Here is a 25,154-nt window from a genome sequence, read left to right as displayed (position 1 = left end):
ACTACCAGAGAATCTAGAGGGAGCTGCCCCTTGATATCAGCTGGATCATTTGGGGCTGGTTTATATTTTTTTATCAACTCTGGGGTTGAGAATTCTAGCCCTGACAGGGTCTTTAAACACATCAGGAGCATGTTTAATCATGCCTTTTAACATAGGTAAAGTACTTGTTGACTTTTGAGAATGTGTAAAAGTCTCTAATAAAAAATCTTCCTCCAACGGGTCTGAGTGTAATTCTACCCCATGACATGGCTGCTCTATTTAGGAGTTGCGCAAAACCTATGTTGTCGTCTGGAGGGGATGGTTTAGATGGGTATCAGTCAGGCTCAGGTATATCTGGGATATTATTATAATCGTCCCGAGGGTCAGGTGGTGGAATACTGTGGATATCATCATCATACCCTTGTGGGTCTACATCCCCATCCCTATTCCCAAAGTCATCTTCATCATTTTGTAGTGCAGGTGAAGAAGGAAGCAGTGGAGAGTTTACTGGAGAAAGTGGTATAGTTGGAAGATTTGGAGGGGGAGAGGAGGGTCTGAAAGGTGAAGTTGCTATGTCTTTCTTCTTTAAGGGTATCTCAGGTGCCTCTAAGGTGTCCAATTTCCTCTTTTTAGGTGGTATTGTTGTGACATGACCGGTAACAGGGTTAATGTGTAGAGTTTTTTGTTTCGGATCCGAGGGATCTGGTTGAAACAGTTCCTTTGAGCTATTGTCTTTGTTTGGCACCGACGACTTTGGGTCCGAGTGGTGCTTTGGTTTAATCTCCGTAGCTTTAGGAGGGGTCTTGGTCCCCTTATGCTTTGGTGGAGTTTTCGAGTCCGAAATCTTTTTCGGCTCCAAAGATTTATGGAGTTTTTTCAGTTCCGAGGGCTTGTCGTCTGTGTGTTTCGGTGCCGAAACGCTCAGCATTGAAGCCGTATTCGGTGTCGATAGAACAGGGCATGGCACTGTCTGTGGTTTCTGCTTTTGTTTCAGTGCCGGAGATGGTTTTTCGGTACCGCTATGTGGTTAGCTCGATCCCGAGCCGCCTGAAGACTTGTCTTTTGACTTCGGAGCTGAGTCCGAGGGCGGGGTATCTGAAGTATTATCGCAGTGTCGACCTGAGTCCGAAGGCAAAGGTATCACCGGAGCCTTGTCTTTCGTTTTAGATGGGGCAGGGGTCTGGAACTGGGTACTCACGATCCGTTGACCTGGACTAACTGTCTGATCCTCGGCATCTGACTCATCTGCCTCGGAGACGCTGAGGTCTTCATCCTCCGGTTCTTGCTGTTCTGGAACATCGGGGCCTGCATCGAAGATGTCGTCCAGCGCCGAGGTAGTTGATCGAGACACTATGCGATGTCGAGCCCGAAGATCACTTATGGTCTTCTTTGATCTGAAGGAAGCACAGGCCTCACAGTCTTTGTCCTCATGTTCTGGAGAGAGGCAAAGGTTAAAGACCTTGTGGAGATCAGTGTGTGGGAATTTAGCACCACACAGGGGGCATTTTTTAAATGGAGTTATTTCCATTGACTGCAGGACCTGATGGCGCAGAAAAGCCCAACGGAACGCAGCGACAACTGTAATCGAAGGTCTTGATGATATTTTTGGATGCTCAACAAAGGGGAACACAATCAAAGCAATACCATCGAGTGGTGAGGGATTGAGCGTCGAAGGGGGATCGAGTACGACACCGACCCGGAGCGCAGCAGTTTACATCCGAACCCGATGCCGGAAAAAAAACAATCTGAGGATGGAGTCGATGCCCATGCGTACTATCGTCCTAGGGAGGAGTCACCTATCTCGTGACTACAAAGAACTTCTTCCGATACAAAAACAAAGTGCAAACATGTTATGTTATGTTATGTTATGGTGTTTTGTAAAGCGCGCGATTACCAAGTAGGTGTCCTGGCGCTGTCCACAAATCCTGAAAAATTAAGCTGGCGTAGTTATCAAAACAACCAAGTTTTTACCAAACATCTTAGCCCAACACCAGATGGCGATATATGCACAAGTATATATTCTGCAGCTCATATGCCTCGAACATCTCTTTACTTTAATAAGAAGATGGCATCGGCCCACTCCTCTAGAGATATTTTTTAACTGATTAATGTCTTATCAACACCCACAGCTTCTCCCAGTACTGAGAGCTCCCAGGCCTTTTGTAATCGTAGGGCAAACGTCTTTCACACAAAAAATGTTTATATCTATTCTGCTTTGGACAGTCTCAACTCAGACCTCTATTTCTTCTCAACTGGATATTTATGTAGCACCTAGCCTGTACCAGCCCAAGAGCCAGGACCCCTGCTTGTCTGCTTTTTCACTCTTGACCCATGAATTGACCAAGCAGTATCTGCTAAGTGTGAAGTCTGGCTCCCCACTCAAACCCTGCTCTCCCAAAGTGATGCAAATAGGAGCGGACTTCGTTATTCCTCACCTTAAATCAACTCTTAATAAGGGAATCTCTTCTGGCTATTATCCCGAAAATTGGAAAACTGCGATCGTTAAGCCTCTGCTAAAAAAACGACCATGGACTCGTCCGACCTGAAAAACTATTGGCCCATTTCTTTGGTGTTGGTTCCCACTAAGATTTTCGGGAAACACCAGAATATCCAACTGATTACCTATCTCGAGCAACAACATATGTTGGATGTCTCCCTGCACTGTTATCTACGGTCAATAACATCTGTTCCATGGTGGATGGGGGACAGGCTGTGGTGCTGATACCATTGGATCTATCCGCAGCCTTTGACACCATTCCTACATGCAACTGGCTTTTCTGGAGATGACCAAGCTTCCCTGATGAACATACTTTCGATAGTACCAAAATCATCTTTGGAGAGAAAGAAGATTCTTCGGTGGAAGAGTTTAAGGACAGTAGAGCTAAAGCATGCTCCTTGGGTCTTCTTTCTGCCTCTCCTCAGTTTCACCAACTGTACCAGAAGCTCTGATGTTAATCAAAGGCCTTGCCTATTGTCTGTAGGAGCCTTTGCAACTAGTCTAGACCTTTCTTGGCTCAAGGAAGGGATGGTGGCAGAGCGAGTTCTCAACAGCAGATGCAGCACTCCTCTTCTTCCTCCTTGCCTGCTGTAGCCGCTGACAAGCTGTTTTAGTTCCCCATCAGTAGGGGTAATTTAATTTGTGCCTACCTAGCGTGTGTGCAATTACTTCAGACCAGCAGGTCTTTCTAGGCGTTCAGTTTGGTTACGTCCTCCATTTCGCCAAATGCCACCCCTGTTTTTGGCCAGATATTGGCAGACCATGGCAGTTTTCTTTCCAGAGAAGGTCGGACATTACTTGCCAAGGGCAGAATCGAAGCATAGCCCAAGACAGACAGGGTTTTTGTTTCAACTGTAGGGAGTTGGAAATCCAAGTATTTCAGCTTCTCTGCACACAACATCCATAAAGAAGGTATTTTCCTCTGGGGGACTGTCACACAGCCCATTGGGACATTATCTTTTCTCTAAGTTGGCATGAGCAAGCTGCATCTTGCCTGCTCCTTTGCGCACAATACTACACAACTTTATTGTTGCAATAAATTCTATGGCTGTTTTCACTTGAGAACTCATCACTGTGTTCACTCACTGCAAATTCTTGGGATTTTGACTGAACATTGTGAGCAGGGGCGAACAACAATGCCCCTTGTTATTTTGTTCTGGCCAGGCCTTAGCCCATGGACAAAACATACAGATGCAGCTGTTTGGACAACGTACTTTGGTCTTATTAGAATATACGAATAAGTAGCACACACTTAGAGAGGGACCTTTCCAGGGAGATGAGCGAGACAGCACTTATGATGTAGATCTACCATCTATAGGCTGAGGTATGGGGTCTGCTGACAAAGTCCAGAGATCTTCGAATATATAATAATATGGCGTCTTAGCAAGGGGAGGGAGGTTAGGCTCTATTGTCTTTTCATGATGACATCTCCCTTCATAATATATGGATTAGCTGCTATGCTGACTGTATTTGTACTATGCATTTTTCTGCTTGTTGTGGCACGTATACTGCATGTTAGGGCACGTTAGTTAAAATAAATATTTTAAACTGTTTCCTGTCTCTGTCAGATCTCATTGCGGAAAAGCACAAGAGTGAGGGGGAAAGGGTGTGTCTTGTTACCGCAATTACTGCGAGATCTGGGAGTGTTGTATTCTGGGGTGTCTAATCATTTGTTTCTCTGTGACTGAGTAGGAGAGTAAGTGAGACACTGTAGCTAGTCGGTCCTGGGCTAATGGGTACTAATGTTGTAGGTTGACTCAGTCCCTATACAACAAAGTACTATAATCCTGCACATAGTTCTGTGTGTGCAGAATCCCAGCAACAGGGCAGTCACAGCAGAAGGTTGCACTTTGGTGGTTGCATTGTGAGACATAGATCTAAAATGTGTAAACATTGTTACTGGGTCGGAGGTGGACGTTGGGAACGGGTCCAAAAAGGGCACCACCAAAGTCAGTGCCAGAGCACTCAGGAACGCACAGTGCAATGGAAGCCAGTGGGGAACAGTAGGCCAACGCAAGCAAGAAATAGGGCGGGCCCAAGCTGGGTCACTCAGTACTGGCAAAGGACCTGCCAAGAGAAGTGCTACTACTGGCCCCAGAGGCTCTGTGAGGTCCAAAGGCACTACAGAGGGAGCCAGAATCGTCTTGAAGATCTGCAGAATAGACTATTTAAAGGCCTCTATCAGATGCTGGGTCGTAAACAGCCCGTGGAAATTGGGCATGCTGGAACAAGCCTTGGAATGGGCTAGGAGTCAAAGTGCCTGAGGAGTCGAGCCCTTGGAATGCCGACTGTGTGAGTTGTCACCTGTTCTGGAGTATTGAGTGGAGGACGAATCCTGCTTGGCCCTTTTGTTCAAATGGCATGACTTGATCTTAAACTTACCCATAGACTTGGATCTATATTGATAAATTTCGCAGGAATGGCAAGGTGATTTGTAGAGGATCGGCACCATAACTGGAGCCAGATCACGGTCTTTAGCGGGAACTCTTCCAATGTTCCGCAGGGTAGAGCTTTACTTCCCTTGTTTGCATTTAGGTGCATCTAGCATGCATTTGTCATACAGTTTCAATCTGTGACCAGAACCTACGCACCATAAGCAAATGCTGAGCGGATCTATGGCTGACCTCGGCTTTCTTCAGTTGTGGCACAGTTTAAAATCTGTCAGAAAGGAAGGAACGGACGTCAGCATGCAGAGGTAGTACATACATGCGGCTCTGAGCCCTCACCTCTGGGGTATATCCAGATGAGGGTCCCGGCCTCACTGTGCCACTGGGTTCAAGCTAGCCTGGCTGATGAGGGGTGATGCCCAGAAACCGGTCCCAGGATGCTTGTTTCCGGTCCAGGGAGGACCTGGCTTGGCAGTTCGGGTTGGACTGTTCCATGAGGCACAGGGTCAAGACTGATTTGCATATGGCTGGGTCTAAACTAGGGTGGCATGTTGAGCAAAAGAACGATGGATTCAACTCAGATCTATTGACTGGGGTTGAATTTTTGATTTGCTCTGTATTCCGTACATCATCTGTATGTCTTTTGCTTTCTCCCTTGTGGGGTGGCATGATGCGTCGGAGAGTTCAAGGGCACTACCTGCCAGTACACACGAGCAAATGCGGTTGAAAATATGGATCCAGTCTGGCACGTGGCATCATTATAAACATGAGGAACCTGCAGTCCAAATCTACGAGAAAGTTGTAAAATAAATATGTTTTTCACTAATTAGACTTATTCTCCGTAGTAAAAATGAGGAAGATCACATTCTGAAAGGAGTATAAACACAGCCTAGAAGAAGAAATTAAGATTGTAAGAGAACAAGTAGGAGCACAATAATTGCCTTATGAATTATTGACATCAAAGAAACAACTTTCTAGTGGAGGCAAGATGGCGGCCGTGGTGCGGGCTGTGTAACAGCTCTGCTCCTTGCCCTGATTGTTGGAGAAGAGGACAGTATTTAATTGTTTCCCTTTCGAGGAGTTTATGATTGGGGAATATGAAGGGGAATGATACGGCGATTTGAATCGACAAAAGAAATGCTTTGCTGCAGCTAAAACGCTTGTACCGGGATCTCTCGTTTTTGCAGTCTTTTAAATATCCGGAGTCTTTTCGAATGTTGGGCGGTGTCTCCCTTCCCCTCTTTGCTGCCATAATACGCAATGGTTGGAAGGCGTTTACTGGCCAGAGCTGGAGAGAAGCTTTGATTCGTTTACCTGCTATCTGTGCTTGGAGTGTCCGTCGGAGTGTGGCCAACAGACACGGTAGATGTGTTCAGTATAAGATGCCGCCGAAAGCAGCAACACGAAGCGCGAAAACCCAAGCAGTTGCCATGGAGGATTCCTCAACGGGAGTAATTAATGAAGCGGCAGGCGGAATGGCCAGTGCCGGGTTAATCCAGCACCCGATTAATGCGTCTCAGAAGAAAGGAGAGCGAGGTGGAAAGGAGAAAATCCGCACAGGAAAGTACGGAGTGAGAACGCTGCCGGAATTGTTTGGGAAACACGCAGCCAAAAGAGATACTGTGTTGCTGTCCGAGCAGGTAGGGGAGCCCGGTTCTGATTTATCTGACATTAGTAACATTGTATCCAGCAGTCTTTCTCCCCTTGCAGAGTGTGCTGTCCTGTTTTCTCCTAACCTCCCAAAATTAGCCATAACAGATGAACAGCCTGTGAAAAAAATCCAGCTTTCCTCTAATTCTAACAGGGGTATTCTGGGAGATGGAGTAGCCGAAACTCCTTTGCTTGAAGAATCAACCGGTAACTCAGCTGATTTGATATCACAAACAGTTCATCTGGGCTAAGTAAGGAAGTTTCATTACAGGCTAGCGCTAGCGCTGGCTCTCAAGAGATCACCGATAATTTTTATTCCTTATCAGATTTCTCGTCAGACGAAAGCAGCAAAGACTGGACTGAAAACGAAGCAGACAATAGTACGGAGAATGAAGCTGATTTAAGTAAAGACTCTCCTAACGTACCGATAATCACTGTGAAAAATGCCAAGAAAGGAAAAGAGCGATCTACTAACTGTAATAGGCAATTATCTAGCAGTGATACGCCTAGTGGACCGAAATTTTTAGGACTTACGAAGGTTGGGCCGGTTTCTGAAGTCGTCCCTAGGCTTGATATAGAAACTGATTCTACCATACTACCATTGGATCAGGAGATTACGCTGTCAACGATTTATAATACTATGCTGGGACACAGAGCTGAGATCAAATCAGAGAATGTTCGTATGCAAGCCACTTGTCGGAAAGTGCAAAACTCTGTGCGGCGGCTAATTAAGATTTGTTCTGATACGGCTCTCAGAATGACTGAAGCAGAGTCAAGGATTTCTGCATTAGAAGATACTTTGGCTGCGCAGAAAACGGAATTAAGCACCATTAGAGAACATAGGGATGATGTAGTGTCTAAACTGGCAGAACTGGAAAATCAAGCTCGGAGAAAGAATCTCCGCATTTTAGGCATTCTGGAGAAAAAAGAAGAAGCTGATGTTCGGACATTTGTGTGCGATTTGTTTGTAGAGGCTTTTCCGGAGTTGACTTCATGGGACTGGTCAATAGTGATTCAGAGGGCTCACAGGATTCCTTTTAATGTTAGAAAAGCTAGGTTGGGGGAGGAAGATAGACCACGTGCTATTCTGGTTCAATTTAATAATTTTTTGGCTAGAGAAGCCGTGTTTGGCCTTGCTAGACCTGATAAAAAGAGAGTGGCAAAAGATTGCAATTTTTTCGTTAGACCTGATTTTTGTAAAGAAACGGTCTCAAGGCGTTGGCACTTGCGCCAATTAATATCTGGATTTCAAGATAAAGGTGCCACTGTATACCTGCAAAATCCCGCCAAGCTTAAGGTCATGATTAAGGGCCAGACAAAGTTTTTCTTTTCTGAAATTGCTGCTAAAGAATTTTTATATTCTTTGTAATTTGGGATCGAATACACAAGGGGTTCAATTTAAGGAGAGTTCAGTATAAACGTGTTTCAATAAGTCTGTCTTTTCTTGTAATCAGGGGAGGGAGGGCGGTAGTCCATCTTTTTTAGGGCTTGTTTGTCCCTATGCCTCATATGGTGGATTGGGTTGGGTGGGGTGGGTGGGTGGTTCAGGGTATAGGGGATGGTGCGAGCGGGGGTGATGGGCAAGGGGTGCTTGGAGGGTGAAAAATCATCGACAGCCTGGATATATCATTTTTTTGATCTTGCAAGCATTACATTTTATGTTAAGATTATGCAAATACATGAACAATATATTACCTTAGCTACTTTAGTTATCCTTTCTCAAAATACGAGTGACTTTCGAAATGTTATTTTTGCAATATGGCCAGGAAATTAAAAATTTGTACGCTCAATATCTGTGGCTAAATGATGTGAAAAAGAGAGATGTGCTTGCTAAATTTATTCAGATTATAAATGTTGATATACTTTGTTTACAAGAAACTCATGTTGCTTGGGCCAAAAGGGGATGTTTGAGTAAACTTGGATTAGAATTGGTTGCATGTTCTAAACAAACAGGGGTGAAGAGAGGGGTAGCAATTCTTATGAGACGAGGTTTAGGCGTATGTGTTAAATTGGCAGAAGATAAATGGGGGCGTTGGGTGATTAGTCTATTTCAGATTGGACAATTCAGATTTACGGTATGTAATGTATATGGGTCCAATTTGGATGATACGGTATTTATACATTTCCTTAATCTTGAATTAGCTCAATGGCCACAACCCCTAGTTTTATGTGGAGATATGAATATCCATTTGGATGCTAATTTAAATGTAAGGATGACTTCTCTATATAATGGTAGGAAGCTACGTTTATTTACAGCGTAATGGGATCTAATTATAGATCATGGTCTGTTTGATGTTTGGAATGCAATTCATGGAGATGATTCAGGGTATACGTTTTACTCAGCTCCTCATAACAAATTTGTGAGATTAGATAATTTTTTTGTTTCACTGCAATATTTAGGTAAACTTGAGTTAGAGATCTTGCCTAAACTTATATCTGACCATAACCCCTTAGTTCTTGAATTTATAATTAAACCACAATTAGAGGTAGGAAATCACTCATGGTCCTTTGAACGGAGTTTGCTTCTGGACGAGGAATACTGTCAATTTATGCTCAAAGTGATACAGGAGTTCTTTTCTTTTATTAAAGGAACGGCATCTAACTAAACTATATGGAATGCATTTAAAGCCATAGTTCGGGGGGAAACCCTCAGCTTTTCTTTATCACGACGTAAAAATTTGATTGCCAAATTTAAAAATGATTTTAAGATGGTTATGTTGGCCGAACATAAATTGGCTGAGGCAATTAGGTTTGGTGGGGATTCAGAATTGGCTCAAAGAGAGCTTACTGTTAATAGGGCTAGAGTATATTCTAATATAGTGGATAAAATAGCTTTAAAATATAAACAACATAAGGAGCAAGTATATGAATTTGGTGAGAAAACTGGAAAAGAATTGGCTAAAAGACTAAGGCAAAAAGCTGCTTATAATGATATAGGTACAATCATGGACGCTAATGGGGTCATTCAAGAAACAAGAGAGGGGGTTTTGGAGGCCTTTCAAACATTTTATCAATTTCTTTATAGTGCTCCACTCAGTGAGATACCTGATCATGATGCGGGGGGGGGGGGATTATATGAAGGGAGTTGTAACCACAGGACTTACTGAGTCGCAGAAAACATCTCTATCTGCCCCAATAACGTGGGAGGAAGTGGAAAAAGCTATATTAGCATTAGCTCTGGGTAAAGCAATGGGCCCGGATCAGATTCCTTTGGAGTTTTATCGTACTTTAAAAAATATATTGAAAAATGAATTGCTGGAAGTATGTCAACAATCCTTTCTGGGTAGCCCTCCGGACTCATGGTCAGAGGCCATTATAGTAATTTTTTTTTAAAAAGAGAAGAAAGAAGTAGATATGGGATCTTATAGATCCATATCTCTTCTCAATGCGGATAGTAAAATCTATTCTAAAATTGTTGCAAACAGGCTAAATAATCTTATGCCCTTGTTGGTATCTAAGAGACAACATGGTTTTATTATGCGGCGTGATAGGACAGATCATGTTAAAAGGATAATTTCTTTATTAGACTGGGCACAGGCCTCCGATTCTCCGGTTGCAGTGGCTTTGTTAGACGCCGAAAAAGCGTTTGACCGGGTTTGCTGGAAGTTTATATGGTCAACTTTAGTTTGGAAGGGCTTTCCTGTTGAATTTATTAAAGCTATTCAGGCTTTATATAAAAATCCAAAAGCGGTGCTGCGTATTGCAGGTCGGCTTTCTGGCAATATAATAATTACTAGGGGGACAAGACAAGGTTGTCCCACTTCGCCTCTGTTATTTGCTCTGTATATTGAGTCTTTTTTAAACAGTTTGGATAATAATGCTGGAATTAAACCGGTTCGGATACACGATATAGCTTATAAGGTGTTTGCATACGCAGACGATATCGCTATAGTTACAACGGATATTAAGACTGCCTTACCCAAGCTAATCGAAGCGTCGGAAGAATTTGGCAGGTATTCTGGATATAAGCTTAATGTTTCTAAGACTCAATTACTTCATTCAGATTCAGGACGTCCACATGATATGCATTTTGAGGCGGAGGCTATATACTTAGGTATAAAAATATCAGCTGATATTGATAAGATTGTTCGTTTAAACACTGATCCAGTAATTGCCTCTGCTAACAAAACTTTAGGAAGACTTGACAATCTTCATTTGTCTTTAAATGGCCGCAGCAACGTGTTGAAAATGCTTATTTTTCCTAAATTTTTGTATTTATTTCGAACCATCCCTTTATTTTTTTCTATCTCTATATTTAATCGAATCGAAAGAATGTTCCAGGTTTCTCTGGAGCTATCATAGATCCAGAAGAGCTCTAAAAAAGTGTACTTTACCAAGAGATAGAGGGGGCTGGGCAATTCCTAATTTTCAGTTATATTTTTGGTCTATTTTTTTTACTGAAAATGGGCGTTTTACTTGTTAATGAAACACGTTTGGATGAATCAGTAAGACCATCAATATATGAGATGGTATTAGGAGAAGAGGCACGACAATGCCTAGTTCGCATTATTGAGCCTAGTTATTATAAAAAAACTAAATTCAAAATTATCATAACTGCTTTTGAGATTTGGAGGAAAATCAAAAAAAGAATTGGACTTAGTTCCAATTTAAATTATTATACTCCTTTAATTAATTGCCCTTTGTTACAGGATATTTTTAAAGACTCAATTATGTTCAGATGGTATCGGGCTGGTATACGTCAATTGGGGGATCTATTTGATGGTCAACAGATATCCTCCTTTTTATTCTTGCAACAAAAATACGATCTTTCTCGGACAGAATTCTTTAAGTTCTTACAGGTTCGCAGCTTTTTAGATAGCAAATGTGCTGATAATCAAATTTTTTTTCAAAAAGTTAAACTTATCGAAGCACTTCGGAAAAGATCGAGAATTGGCTCTATTTATCAATTAATGTTGGCAAAACATCAGGACGATTTATCAGCGCTGGAAGATAAATGGCAAGATAAATTTGATGTTGAAGGAATTGATATGCATAGAGTTATAGAAATATCTACCAAAACGCTATATAGTGGATCACTAATAAGTCAACATTTTATATCCATTTATGATTTATACTACACACCTGCTAAACTTGCTAGATGGGCACATGGTAGAGTGAATAAATGTAACCGATGTGGACTTATTGCTGCAGACACTATACATATGTTTTTTTTGTGCCCAAAATTAAGTCAATTTATTAGAGATGTAGAGTATTTTTTGTCTACTCATTTAGGTGTTCAAACACAAATTACTGCAGAATTAATTATTTTGGGTGCACAAACTAGTAGAGATAGTACCAGAAGAGATTTGGAGGATAGATTTGTATTTATATGTATGTCAATCTTTCGGCGTTGTATTACAACGCAATGGCTGAATACCGAACCACCTGTTTTTAGTAACTGGCAAGCTAGATTACTGTCCGTATATCATTTGGAAATGGCTGTCTATAAAACAAAGAGCAAGAAAAGAAGGTTAATCGGCTTGAAATTATGGACCCCACTCTCTAACTGGCTATGAACCTTATTTTGTGCTGTTAATTTATTGACTTCATGTGTCATGTACTTACTTGACTGATGGTATATTTATTTTGTTTGTATTCATTGTTTTTGTCTTGGCTGTCTGATGATAGAAAAATTAATAAAGAAATTTAAAAAAAAAGAAAAAATGAATTATTGTGGAAACAAAAAACATCCCCATTGAGCTGACCAAACAATATCAACGAGTATTGATTTAACAACAAATCTAAATGTTTGAGATCCCCAAGTACCTGAAGACAGATGACTTTATCCCCTGGTTGTGCAGAGCTGTCTTGTGAGTAGTCACCATCCATTCGAGACTGCTGTCTCGCTCGTGTTTTGCCCACAACAACAGGGTTGATCGCTTCCAAATGTGAAGGATTCGGAAGCATGGTAACATGCAGGGGACGATGAGAACCAAAGTCCAAATCTACAGATGAAGTTAGGTGAGATAAGACATCACCCACTGCAGGGCAATTCTCTGGGAACTCACTCAAGCCACGCATCTTACGAAACATTAGCTGTAAAAAAAAAAACATACATATATCAAGTTCTTTGTAAAGTTACAGAAAATAAAGTTTGTATTCTAAAATTCCTTATGTCAGAATTTATTTGCATCATTGGTTAAAATATTACAATGTATGGAATTTTAAGTTTTCAAACTCTGTATACTTATGAAGCACAAACATTTGATAAATACAGTTGTTTGCAGGAATATATAGAAAGCTGTGCAAGCCAGGAGCCATTTTTACTCATGTGAACACAAGTAAGGAACCTCAGCTCTCCATTAAAATAAGACACTACCAGATTAGACTGTATACATTAACTACATTGTAATGGTATTGCTGCATCTAATTTTTAAAGCAGCACATATATTGCATACCTACTATTGATAATAAGCTATCCCTGTTTGCCCAAGTCCACTCAGCGGATATTCCAAACAGAAATGCACGGTCTATGCAGGTCATCGTATACAAAGCCTACATTTACTGTGCTAATTAGGCAAAGGTTGCATCCTGATGTTCATCGACACCCTGGATTAACATGGATCAATGAATTACCTCTCTTGTAGAGGGCAAAGGGGCAGTAAAAAGCCAAGGATGTAAGTCCCATTTAGTGACGTACAGGCCAGTAACCATCAAACGTTAGTCAGTTGTGATGCAGAATCAATCTGGTGGTCCACTGTTGGGACAAGAATGTTCTCTGCATGGTTTTCGGGTGTGCACTCCTACCCTAAGTGACCCAACTGCATATACATTTTTACCAGCCCAGACAATATGGTAATTAGTGTATGCACCAAGGTCTAGCACTGTTCCACAGTCCAGAAACAGGTTGGTGACCTGGAGGTTAACATCAAGTATGTCCTCTTTTTACAACTGTCCACATCCTGGATTGCTGACATGAAGCAGTGATGAAAGCGCACAGATTTTAGAGAGAAACAAATAGTCCTGACCACACCCTTTTTCTGTGTAAAAAATGGAGTGTTGCCTTCCAGCCCCACTCAATTAAAATGTCAGCATCAGTGTAGTGCCCAGACGCTTGCACTGACAGCATGTGCGTGCAGTGCGTATGTGTGACAGTGAGACTAGGTGCAATCTGAATATATTTGCCGGAATTAATTTTGGATACCCCTGGTTTAGCATACCAGAAGATGAAGGATGTATACAACTATGCCCATACAGTGGATGTGTACTTGGTTAAGAGGGTGGAGACCAAGACACCGAAGAGAAGGAACATGGAAACAGGTAATTGGAAAATAAAAAGAGTAAACCCATGAACCTTGGTACTGAAAAGGAACTGGGTCTATGGCTCCCTTTTGTAAGAGAGATTGCACCTCTTGTTTGAGTAACTGCAAATGGTCTGACAGCAACTTGTGAACGTGAGGTGGAATGTTTGGTAGATTGGAGGTGAGCTCTAGGCAATAACCATGTTGGATACGGTCTAGCACCCATTTGTTGGTTGTAATAGACTGCCAAATGGGGAGAAACTGTTGAAGTCTTCCCCCAACAGGTGTTGAGTTATCAGGGGGAAGTGTGGGCAAGTCACTGCTTATTAGGGGAAGCAGTGTTACGTGGTGTGGCACCTTTACCCCTGCCTTTGGAATTGCTTCCTCTATATCCTTCTCTGTAAAAACCTCTTGAGGAAAAGGATTGGTTGCTACCTTTGTAAGAGGAAGCATTTGGGTCCAAGGATGTTGTTTTTGACCATGCCCTGTAAAATGAGCAGTGAAAGGAACCTCTATTGGATGGGGACTAGAGCGCTCCCATGGATTTTGCCAATTCAGAGATCTTTTTCATCTTTTTTAAAGGATTGGTCGACTACAGGACTAAACAGGTGTCCCTTGTCAAAGGGGGTGTTTAAAATGGACTGTTGAACTTCAGGCGTAAAGCCTGAAATCCTAAGACATGCATGCCTCCTGAAGAGAATGCTGGTATTTATCTACCTATCTGCAGTGTCAGCTGCATCTAAAGCTTATCTTATTGAGGAGTTAGAGATGAGTTTCCCCTCTTCAACTAACTGCTGTGCCTTATTTTTGTGTTTATCTGGGAGATATTGGAGCAGATGCTCCATTTCATACCAGTGTGCCCTGTCGTACATAGCTAGTAGGCCCTGTGTGTGTGGCGGCTTGAACAGCTACTCATTTTCCCGAGGCATCTATAAGTTTGGATTCTTTATCTGGGGGAGGTGCATCCACAGAGATTTACGAGTTAGCTCTTTTGCAAGCATTGGACACTACTAGAGAGTCAAGAGGTAAAGGTTGTCCCTTGATAAACACAGGATCTGATGGTGTGGGTTTATATTTTTTATCCACCCTTGGAGTTAAAATACATGCTTTGACAGGGTCTTTCAAGATATTGTCTGCATGTGTTAACATGCCTTTAAGCAAAAGGGAGTGTTTGACTTGACCTATGTGTGGACTCAAGTGTTTCAGATAGAAAGTCTTCCTCTAATGTCTTTTTATGTATTGGTACCCCGTGATACTCTGCTGCTCTGGCAATGAGCTGCTGATAAGCTAGATCATCATTTGGTTGTGATGGTTTTGCGGGCATAAAGGTCTGGATCATTGTCTACTGGAGGGTCAATGGTGCAATCATTCAAGGGGTCCATAGGCAAGTGAGTATCATCATCACAGTGATCCACATCTGGATCCCTAGGTGGAGATCCCTGAGGTGTTCTGTGTAATGGATCTTCAATTAATTATGGAGAAGATGGTGAAGGTGGAGAGGGTCTCGATACACATGGCTAGTAGCCATGTCCTCCTTCGTCTTTAAGGGAATCTTCTCAGAAGTCCTCTGCAGGAAGCTTGTGTTTTTCTGGATTTTTTTGCCAAAATATGTCCAGAATCAGGATTAATATAAATGTTCTTGTGTTTGGAATCCAATTTGGCCTTAAGAATGTCTAAAATTGGCTCTGGAGGTTCGAGAACATTGTCCTTGGATTTCAGCATCGAAATCGCCTTGTCTTTAGAATGTTTTGGCTCTGAAAAGTGTTTCTGTTTCTAAATCGAGTGTTTCGGCTCCGAAGCATGTTTCTGCTTCGAACCAGATTTGTCCTTGGAGCCTGATGATTTCGGATCCGAAGGTAATTTTGGCTTACTCGATCCTGAGCCAGAAGACTTGACGGTTTGTTTCTGTGCCGAGACAAAAGGCGGGGCGTCTGAAACATGGTCTCGGTGCCAACCTCGGCCAGAAAGCAGAGGTGGTACCATGGCCTTATAAGTTTAGGAAGAGGATTTAGGGGGCAAGGGTCTTCGGTGATCACGGCACATCTTCAGACTCCAGATCGATCTCGGAATCAGACTCTGGAATGTAGAGGGCCTCTTCTTCTGCTGCGGACGCTTCAATCTCTTCTTGATCGGATTCTTCTACGGAGATAACTGGAGTGTGTTGGATGCTTTGGCGATGCATCTCTCGTTGTTGAGCCAGATGATCGCCTAGTGTCTTCTTGGACCGAAAAGAACTACAAGCGTCGCAGTCTTCCTCCTTGTGCTCCGGAGAGAGGCACAAGTTACAAACCTGTAACTTGAGGTCGGTGCAAGGGTACTTGGCGTGGCACCGAGGACGGAATTAGAATAGAGTCTGTTCCATCGACTGAAGGCTGGACTGATGCAGCTAGGCTCGACGGCCGCCCACAAGGTTTTCAATCGAAAATGGAGAGTTTGCCGATCGATTTGATATGCGGAGAACAGGGAAACGCGTATGGATGTGGATTGCGCATTGAGGGGAACCCGAAGAAAGGTTTTCGAACCGGAGCGCAGCAATAAAAGTCCGAACCCGATGGCGGACAAAAACAATCTAACAATGGAGTTGATGTCATGTGCACGATCACTGAAAGGAGGAGTCACCTTACCTCGTGACTGGAAACACTACTCTGAAGATATACAACTTGCAGACATCCAGACCCAACACTAGATGGCAGGAGTATGCAAAGCATAAGTATCTACAGCAAACATGACTTGGACATAAATGCTCAAACTTATGAGGACATGGAGAACCCTTTGACTTAGAGACAACATCGGAGCTGGTTTGGCAGTCCGTTGCCACTTGCACCACAGATTGGGTCCCCTAGGTATTGAAGGGGCCACTTGGCCTGTATTAGCCGGATTTATACAATTTCCTAGCCCAGCAAATATATCAGTTGAGGAGACACTAAGAAATGTAACTCAAATAGTAGCTATTAACAAGTGACTTAGACAATATGTATTGCAGACAACAGCTGCCAGAGTAGCTCCTATAGGACCTGTACCACAAGCAGACATTGTAGCACAGGCAATCAGTCCACGGACCCCAAGCAGGGTGAGATGAAGGTTCAATTTGACATGGGAACAATAGCTGAGACTCTAAACACAAGTAAAGCCAAACCGCAATATGGTTTTATCCTGATCACTAAAGAGTTAACAAGGTATATGAACTGATTACAAGTTGTCCAAGGGCAACCACTTAGTGAAACTTATAACAGTGCCAAATTTTGCCTTAAGTTAAGTTACATTAGGGTGCACCTTAGACACAGGGATGTCAACTCAACATAGAGAAGAATATACTAAGGTTGATGCAGCATTTCACCATGGGCACGGGGTGAGACTGTTTGACATTAAGTCTGATACCCATCAAATTGTGTAGTATTTCATAGCATTACAATATTAAAATATCTTCTTTTCTAAAATAAACCAGCACTGACTTTGACAACAAGTTATTGGGTCAATTAATTGATAACTGAGTTCTGAATCTTTGTTGTCAACACTACCTCCCTGAGAAGTCTTTAACCGCTCACCTTCGCTACAGAAAGTCAAGCTCAGAAAGGGAGTACTTAGCCCAGTTTACAAAGCATAACAGGACAGATCCCTGCGGTCGCCTGAATGGGTTCTGACTCCATATACATTCAGCATGATCTCATTAGGGAAACCATTTTGTGTGGGTAAGTCACCAATGTGCCACATCTAATGAAAAAACCATACAAAAAAGTTCATTATTTACTTACGAAAAGTAACAAACGTCATCAGGTTTGCTTAGTAGTATTGTGGGAGAATTGTCTGCAGTGAGATTATTGCTAGTATCTGGAATTATAAGAATTATGGAGGCCTCACTGCAACTGTGAGATTAGTAAGGGAATTAATTCCATACAAAATGCCTTTTTAGTTTTGCTAATCCATATCTCCACATCCAAAGGTTTCCCAAAAGGAAGAGACTCAACAGGTAGGTGATTTTCCCTTTTTAATCACGAAGGCTGCAGTCAGATGAAGACGGAACAGGCAGCAAATATTACAACTGCCAGACGCGTTTCGAGTACACTTACTCTTAATCATTGGCATATTCAGTAACCAGAGACAGAGATGTGCAACTTTTTTTAAATAACGCCCCAGTGGGTGTTGTCACTTGCATGGCCTGATGGTATTCGTAGTTTGCACATTAATTAAACTCCAGTGAGTCTGTCATCCAGGTATAATGTTCAAGGATCAATAAAACCACAGTGGGGTGCTGCTCGGTTTCTTTTCAAACTGCTGCAATCTTCTGCCCTCATATATCTCAGCTGCAAGGCATAAAAACAGCACTCTCTGGAGCAATTCACCCTGATTTTATTAGGGTGATCGTACACGCAGACAAATTTTGGCTTCCGCCTTCCTCAATGACAGAGGGCGCCATGAGACGACGTCACTAAATACATTATTTCATTGGATGAACAATTCATCAACATAAGTGATGGACAAACGCTCACATGTGTACTTTTTGGCCATATTGGAACGTTCTTTATACCAGTGAGTTCGTAAATCATGTTACTTTATCAACAAAAGCCATTTCATTTCGCCCTGAATGGGCTTACCACTCACTTTCCACTTCAATGATGTAATTCGTCCTTAACAGTCCTTTTACAAAGCTTTTGCTAAACATGTTATGTCAACATCTACAATGGACAGTTGTCCACATGCTCATATATTTCCATCATATTGAAACAAACATTAGTGAGTGGAAACCATGTACAGACATTGGGCTAAGTCTAAAAGTAACTTGATATCCCGTTCTGTATGAACTTTGAATAACACTGATGCCATAATTGCTGTGCCTTATTATTGTTACATTATTGTGCTCTTGGATGGGCATAACGGGTACCGGCATCTCACCTCGTCATAGTAAAACAAGTTCTAGAGCTACTTACTGTGTGGCGTCCCCCATCACAACTAATATCCCCATAGGATCTTATCATGATTGAGAATGCAACGTATACTATGTCTTAGACTAACATAAGTTACAAGTGTATAGCCATTTCTTCTCCACTATTTAACCCCATAGGTATTTTTGTCTGGGTGTCTATGATGTACCTGGATTCTAAATCGACGAAGCACTAGTAGTCGGTTGCTTCCTCGTTTATCCTGAACTACATGATCCATGCAAAAAAATCTCAGAAGATCCCTATTGCTCTTGCGATATTTTTCAAAGTGCCGTGCAACTGGATACGTTGCATCCTTAAATGCAATGGCCCTGAGATGCTCCCTCTGTCATTGAGGAAGGCGGAAGCCGAAACACATCTGCGTGTACGATCACCCTAATAAAATCATGGTGAACTGCTCATGAGAGTGCTGGTGTTTTTATGCGATGAAATTTAAGAACGCTTTCACCTTCGCGCTAAGGAGCACCTGCTCGAGAGTGCAGGTTTTCAAGGTGAAGTTCAAAGGAGACGAATATATATATATATATATATATATATATATATATATATTACCTACTGGCGGTCGCCAGTAGGTAGTTATAGTTAGGACCACGTTTCCATAGGAAAACCTCAACATTCTATTTTGAATAACTTTGGCGCCGGTCGACGAATCCTCGCGAATTTCTCAAAATAGGTGGGGCGCTACGCTCCGCTCCTACCCTGAAAGTCTCGGGGGGATCCGTCAAGCGGGGGCTGAGATAAAAGGGGGGTCCCAAAACGCGTTTTTCCCATGCATTTTTCCATAGGACCTTTAGAACGAGCTACAGCCCGAACGGCTGAACAGAATTACTCAAAATTTGGCAGAGAGGTAGTCCCTAGGTCAAGGAAGTGCCTTTTGTAGGTTTGGTGTAAATCTGTTCAGTAGATTCTGAGAAAATAGCCTTTAAATCAATATATATATCTGAGCCCGCTTACGGTACGCTTACCGTACGCTTACGGTAAGCGTACGGTGGCGTGCGCGAGCGCGATTCTGATTGGCTCTTAGATCTTAGTAAACATTCGAATCGGCCGAAACCAGGAAGCGGCGGCCGCCATTTTGTGTATTTCACTCTGAAAAAAAGAGTGAAAACAAGGAAAGGGGGCAATGAGGAGAGTTACAGACCCCCTTACATTTGTGAGGGGGTCAAAGAAGGACAGTAAAGTACAAAGAAAACATTTATTGATTTTAAAAAAAATCACGGGGTACGCGTACGGTAAGCTTACGGTAAGCGTACGGTAAAAAAAAAAAAAAAAAAAAATGAAAATCAGATTTAAGTGTTTAGATATTAGAGCCGTTGTGTTTATGAAATGATTTTTTAGTGGTACCTACAAGTAAGTACCGATGCAGAGTCTAAGGTTCAAGAGGAAGACTCTGTTCCCTTCATCATTGAAGTGCACACCATCTCCTCTATAAATGTCTTGCATGTCATAACGCAAGTTGTTGTGGTAAATGGCACCCATACCATAGTCACGGAGGAAAGCAGAAACAGATTTGTTGACGTGCTTTCTTGCTTTGTCATCGCACCGCGTGCCCACCGTGCGTGCACGGCACTAACTGCGTAAAGTGGGCGCGCGGTGCGCGAAGCGCACCGTGCGCGCACGGAACCAACTGCGTTAAGTGGGCGCGCACGCCACGAATGGCGTAAAGTAACTTAGCATTTAAAAAACCGTACAAATTCACTGAAAAAACCATAGGTTTCACACACGTTATAGTTAGGAATTAGCATTTAAAAAACCTTGCAAATTCACTGAAAAAACCATAGGTTTCACACATGTTATAGTTAGCGGAAATTTTACTGATAAAAAACCAATGAAATTCCCCCGTTATAGTTAGTGCAGGCAACTATAACGCACGCGACCGCAATCTTCTGCTGATGACATATGTGTCTTTATGAAAAAAAAATATTTGTAATATATGTATAGCTAAAATTTAATGGAAGAAGACATGGGCAAATAAGTGTCTAAATACAGTATTAGCATCAGCAGAGGATTGCGGTCGCGTGAGTTATAGTTGCCTGCACTAACTATAACGGGGGAATTTCATTGGTTTTTTATCAGTAAAATTTCCGCTAACTATAACATGTGTGAAACCTATGGTTTTTTCAGTGAATATATATATATATATATACACACACACACACACAACAAACAGAGTTACCCTGAAGAGCCGCACTGCAAGGGTGATAATCTGATTTAATACGTGAAAGGCAGCAATCAGAAAAGATGGAAAAAACATCGCAGTATTCAGCCAGCCAGACGAGTTTCGAGACTTGATCTCTTCCTCAGTGACAAACTGTTGACTGTGAAAAAAGCAGAAATAAAGGAACACCTTGATTTTCACTGTTCCTGCCCCAGTGGGCATGGCCAAAGGCATTCTGGATCATGTAGTGCCGGTAATGTAAACTCAAGTGAGTCCGCTTCGTTACAATCAAATAAAAACATATTAACACCCCAGTGGGTTGACGTTTGAATCCATAACGTGGCATGCGGATTTGTTTGTGCCATTCACTGCTGCCACTTGCTTCCGTTAGTTTGGAAGTGCGTTGGCACCTCCACGGACCCACTCCTCGCGGTGGCAGCCCTTTTGCAGCCGGGTCGGCCGCATTTATACACAACAAACAGAGTTACCCTGAAGAGTAGCACTGCAAGTGTGATAATCTGCTTTAATACGTGAAAGGCAGCAATCAGACACGGTGGAAAAAACATCGCAGTATTCAGCCAGCCAGACACGTTTCGAGACTTGATCTCTTCCTCAGTGGCAAACTGATGACTGTGAAAAAAGCGGAAATAACGACACACCTTGATTTTCACTGTTCCTGCCCCTGTGGGCGTGGCCAAAGGCATTCTGGATCATGTAGTGCCGGTAATGTAAACTCAAGTGAGTCTAATTCGTTACAATCAAATAAAAACATATTAACACCCCAGTGGGTTGACGTTTGAATCCATAACGTGGCATGCTACTTTGTTTGTGCCTTTCACTGCTGCCACTTGCTTCCGTCAGTTCTGGAAGTGCGGTTGGCACCTCCATGGACCCGCTCCTCGCGGTGGCAGCCCTTTTACAGCCGGGTCGGCCACATGCTCATATATTTCCATCATATTGAAACAAATATTAGTGAGTGGAAACCATGTACAGACATTGGGCTAATCAAAAAGTAACTTGATATCCCGTTCTGTATGACCTATGAATAACACTGATGCCACAATTGCTATTCCTCATTATTGTTACATTATTGTGCTCTTAGATGGGCATAACGGGTACCGGCATCTCACCTCCTCATAGTAAAACAAGTTTTAGAGCTACATATAAGTCTTACTGTGAGGCATCCCCCATCACAACGAATATCCCCCATAGGATCTTATCATGATTGAGAATGCAACGTTTACTATGTCTTAGAAGAACATAAGTTATAAGTGTATAGCCATTTCTTCTCCACTATTTAACCCCATAGGTATTTTTGTCTGGGTGTCTATGATGTACCTGGATTCTAATAGACGAAGCACCAGTAGTCTGTCGCCTCCTCGTTTATCCTGAACTACATGATCCATGCAAAAAAATCTCAGAAGATCGCTATTGCTCTTGTGATATTTTTCAAAGTGCCGTGCAACTGGATACGTTACATCCTTAGTTACAATGGCCCTGAGATGCTCCCTCTGTCATTGAGGAAGGCGGAAGCCGAAACACATATGCGTGTACGATCACCCTGGGTGAACTGCTCCCAAGAGTGCTGGTGTTTTTATGCCGTGCAGCGGTGAAATTTAAGCGCGCTTTCACCTTCGCGCTAAGGAGCACCCGCTCGAGAGTGCAGGGTTTCAAGGTGAAGTTCAAAGGAGACGAATATATATATATATATTTGTATATATTCACTGAAAAAAATATAGGATTCAGGGACGTTATAGTTACAAATTAGCATTTAAACATGCATTTGCAATGCAATAGGTCTCGCATTTGTGAGAGTTTAAGCTATTGGCATTGTAAATGGCAATGCCTTTTATCTGTTTTGAAAATTAACACATAAATAACAGGCATTGTCATTTTAAATGCCAATAGCTCAAACTCTCATTAATGCGAGACTGACTGCATTGCAAAGAAGCAGCCGCCATTGTCCCGGGTGCTTGGAAAGTGAACGAGCGCAAAGCGCGATGAATGTTGCAGGACAGCACAAAACTCATTAAAGAAAATAGTGCTTACAGACTAAATAAAGCATCCTGTGTAACAACAGAAGTAAAAGGGCCAGTCCTCATTGGAGGTTAGAAAAGAAGAAAAGGCAGTACTAAGGAGGGACTAAAAAGCCTACTAAACAATCCGAAGCCAGCATTGTCAAAGGACAATGACACAAGCCAATTAAAAATATGGGAAGGGAGAGGGCGGAACTTCAAAACCATACTCTAATACAGCATGCCTCACAGAGGAGCGAATGCAATGCTCGGGCTTGACCTAAAAAACAACACCTGCGTCATTTTGTAGATGTGTAATGATGAACGTGCACGACGTAATCACGCATGCACTGATCTTAAAATTGACACAGTAGCTGCGGTGGTATCATCAGACCTATTTTATACCTCAAGGCTACTATGAAAACATCACAATATCTTTCAGGCTTATTCCATTTCATACTGCACTCCACAGGAATGCCAACGTCCGTGAGGCATTCCAGCATGAGACAGCACTATAACCCAATGCCCCCACTCTTCCACCCCATACTACTTCACTGCCAGTCCAACATCATCATCATAGGATCATCCCAACACTACTGCCCATGGCCTCCTTTCTCCACCCCTCTCAACAGCACACCACCATCCCATCACTACAATGCTAGATGCCACTACTAGAGAAATATCTCCCAGTAGCACTCTATCACCATCCCACTGCCACACACCACTGCTATACCGCACTTCCCATTCTCCCCTGAAATGATCTCACAACCATCACACTTAGCACATACATTGCCACTTGCATCCACTCTATTCCACACCTGTGCACTACCACTCCATACCACTGAAGTACCGCCGCAACGTGATGCCTGTACCACCCACATCAATCAATAACATACCAGCTAAAATTCTGCCAGGAACCACCCGCCACACAAAACAATCAAAATCAACCCACCAATGCCACCACACCTCACAGAACCATGATTTCATCTATCACACAGAGCAATGTGCTCTCACCACTAAGAGAACCACAGTCCCACCCACACCACTGTGCTACCACCTCCCACCAGTAAATTAAAATACTACCAAAAAGACACTATCATCTAACAGCAGCACATGATCAGCCACCACCGTGCTACCCCGTTTACTACTGAATGACCAAGTCATTGCAGCAAATGACCCCCACCACTGCTCTACCATCCCTCTCAGTATTCTGTTGACCCCACACGGTACTACAACCCAACACCACAGGCAGATTGAGCTTGAGGTATGGCATAAAAACTAATCACAGCATCTCTATATTACAATACCACAACAACAACAACACACAGTCCAAAACATAACACCAATATCACAATCCCCCCAATACAACCACAATAACATCACAAAACATCAATATAAGAACAGAAAATACCAACAAAATACAATGAAATAAGGACAGAGCCACACGTCACAGCAGTAACACAACAATAACAGAAAACACACAACCTGTTGAAAAAAACAACACAGCACACACATACAAAACAATAATAGACAACACATTGCAACAACACAAAATGACAGAATACAATAACAGCAATGCAGTAGACCAACAAAACCCATTACCACAACACACTGCTACAAAACAAAACAAAAGTGAAGCAATAATACAACACAAGACACAAAAGAACACAATAACACAGCAAGACATGCAGTACAAAAGAATAACACAAAAATGCAGTTGTATTACATAGTTATGCTGTGTTAGGATGTGTTATTCTGTGGTGTGTTTTTCTGTATTGTTGTGTTGCGGTTACGTTATGGTTGTTTTGTTGTATCGTTTTGATGTATTGTATTGTGTTGAGGCTTCAGCTGGAATTCTTGCACATTTTTTTTTGAAAGATGATAAAACGGGCACTGTGTTGGAAGGGAGTGACATGTTTTGTGTGTTTAGAAACGCAGTGGGAGTGAGTGTGCATGTGTTTGCTGCAGACACATAATGTTGTGGTGGTTTGTGCTTGGTGTGTGCTTGTGCTGCTCTACGCACCATTGTTTGCATACATGTGGGGGTATATATAATATGGGTGTCTGGCGCATGAGGGTGACTCCCCCATAAAATAATGCAGGCCCTGGCATCATGATGGAAGTTTTTGGCACAATTGTGGTAATTCTTGGCATCATGTGGCATCCATTACAGGTCTGTGCTCATCATGACAACAGTGCTGGCTTGGGCACACTAGCAGCAATTCTTTGCATACTGTAGACTCTGGTGGCATGAGAATGGCCACTTCTGCATAATGCGTGCACTTGCATA

The 25,154-nt window shown here is 42.4% G+C and overlaps 1 protein-coding gene across 1 annotated transcript in view; it reads right to left on the bottom strand.

Moving 5' to 3' along the window:
- DHTKD1 (dehydrogenase E1 and transketolase domain containing 1) overlaps positions 1–25,154 on the bottom strand; it is a 1,328,309-nt gene that overhangs the window by 994,315 nt on the left and 308,840 nt on the right. Inside the window, exon 5 of the mRNA XM_085652869.1 lies at positions 12,280–12,549. Coding sequence (XP_085508995.1) covers positions 12,280–12,549 — 270 coding nt within the window. The remainder of the gene's footprint in view (positions 1–12,279; positions 12,550–25,154) is intronic.

The sequence above is a fragment of the Triturus cristatus genome, chromosome 4_1 (assembly GCF_964204655.1).
Source record: "Triturus cristatus chromosome 4_1, aTriCri1.1, whole genome shotgun sequence".
Taxonomy (NCBI): Eukaryota; Metazoa; Chordata; class Amphibia; order Caudata; family Salamandridae; genus Triturus; species Triturus cristatus.
The sequence above is the reverse complement of the archived record's forward strand: the minus strand, read 5'-3'. Positions and strand labels throughout refer to the sequence as shown.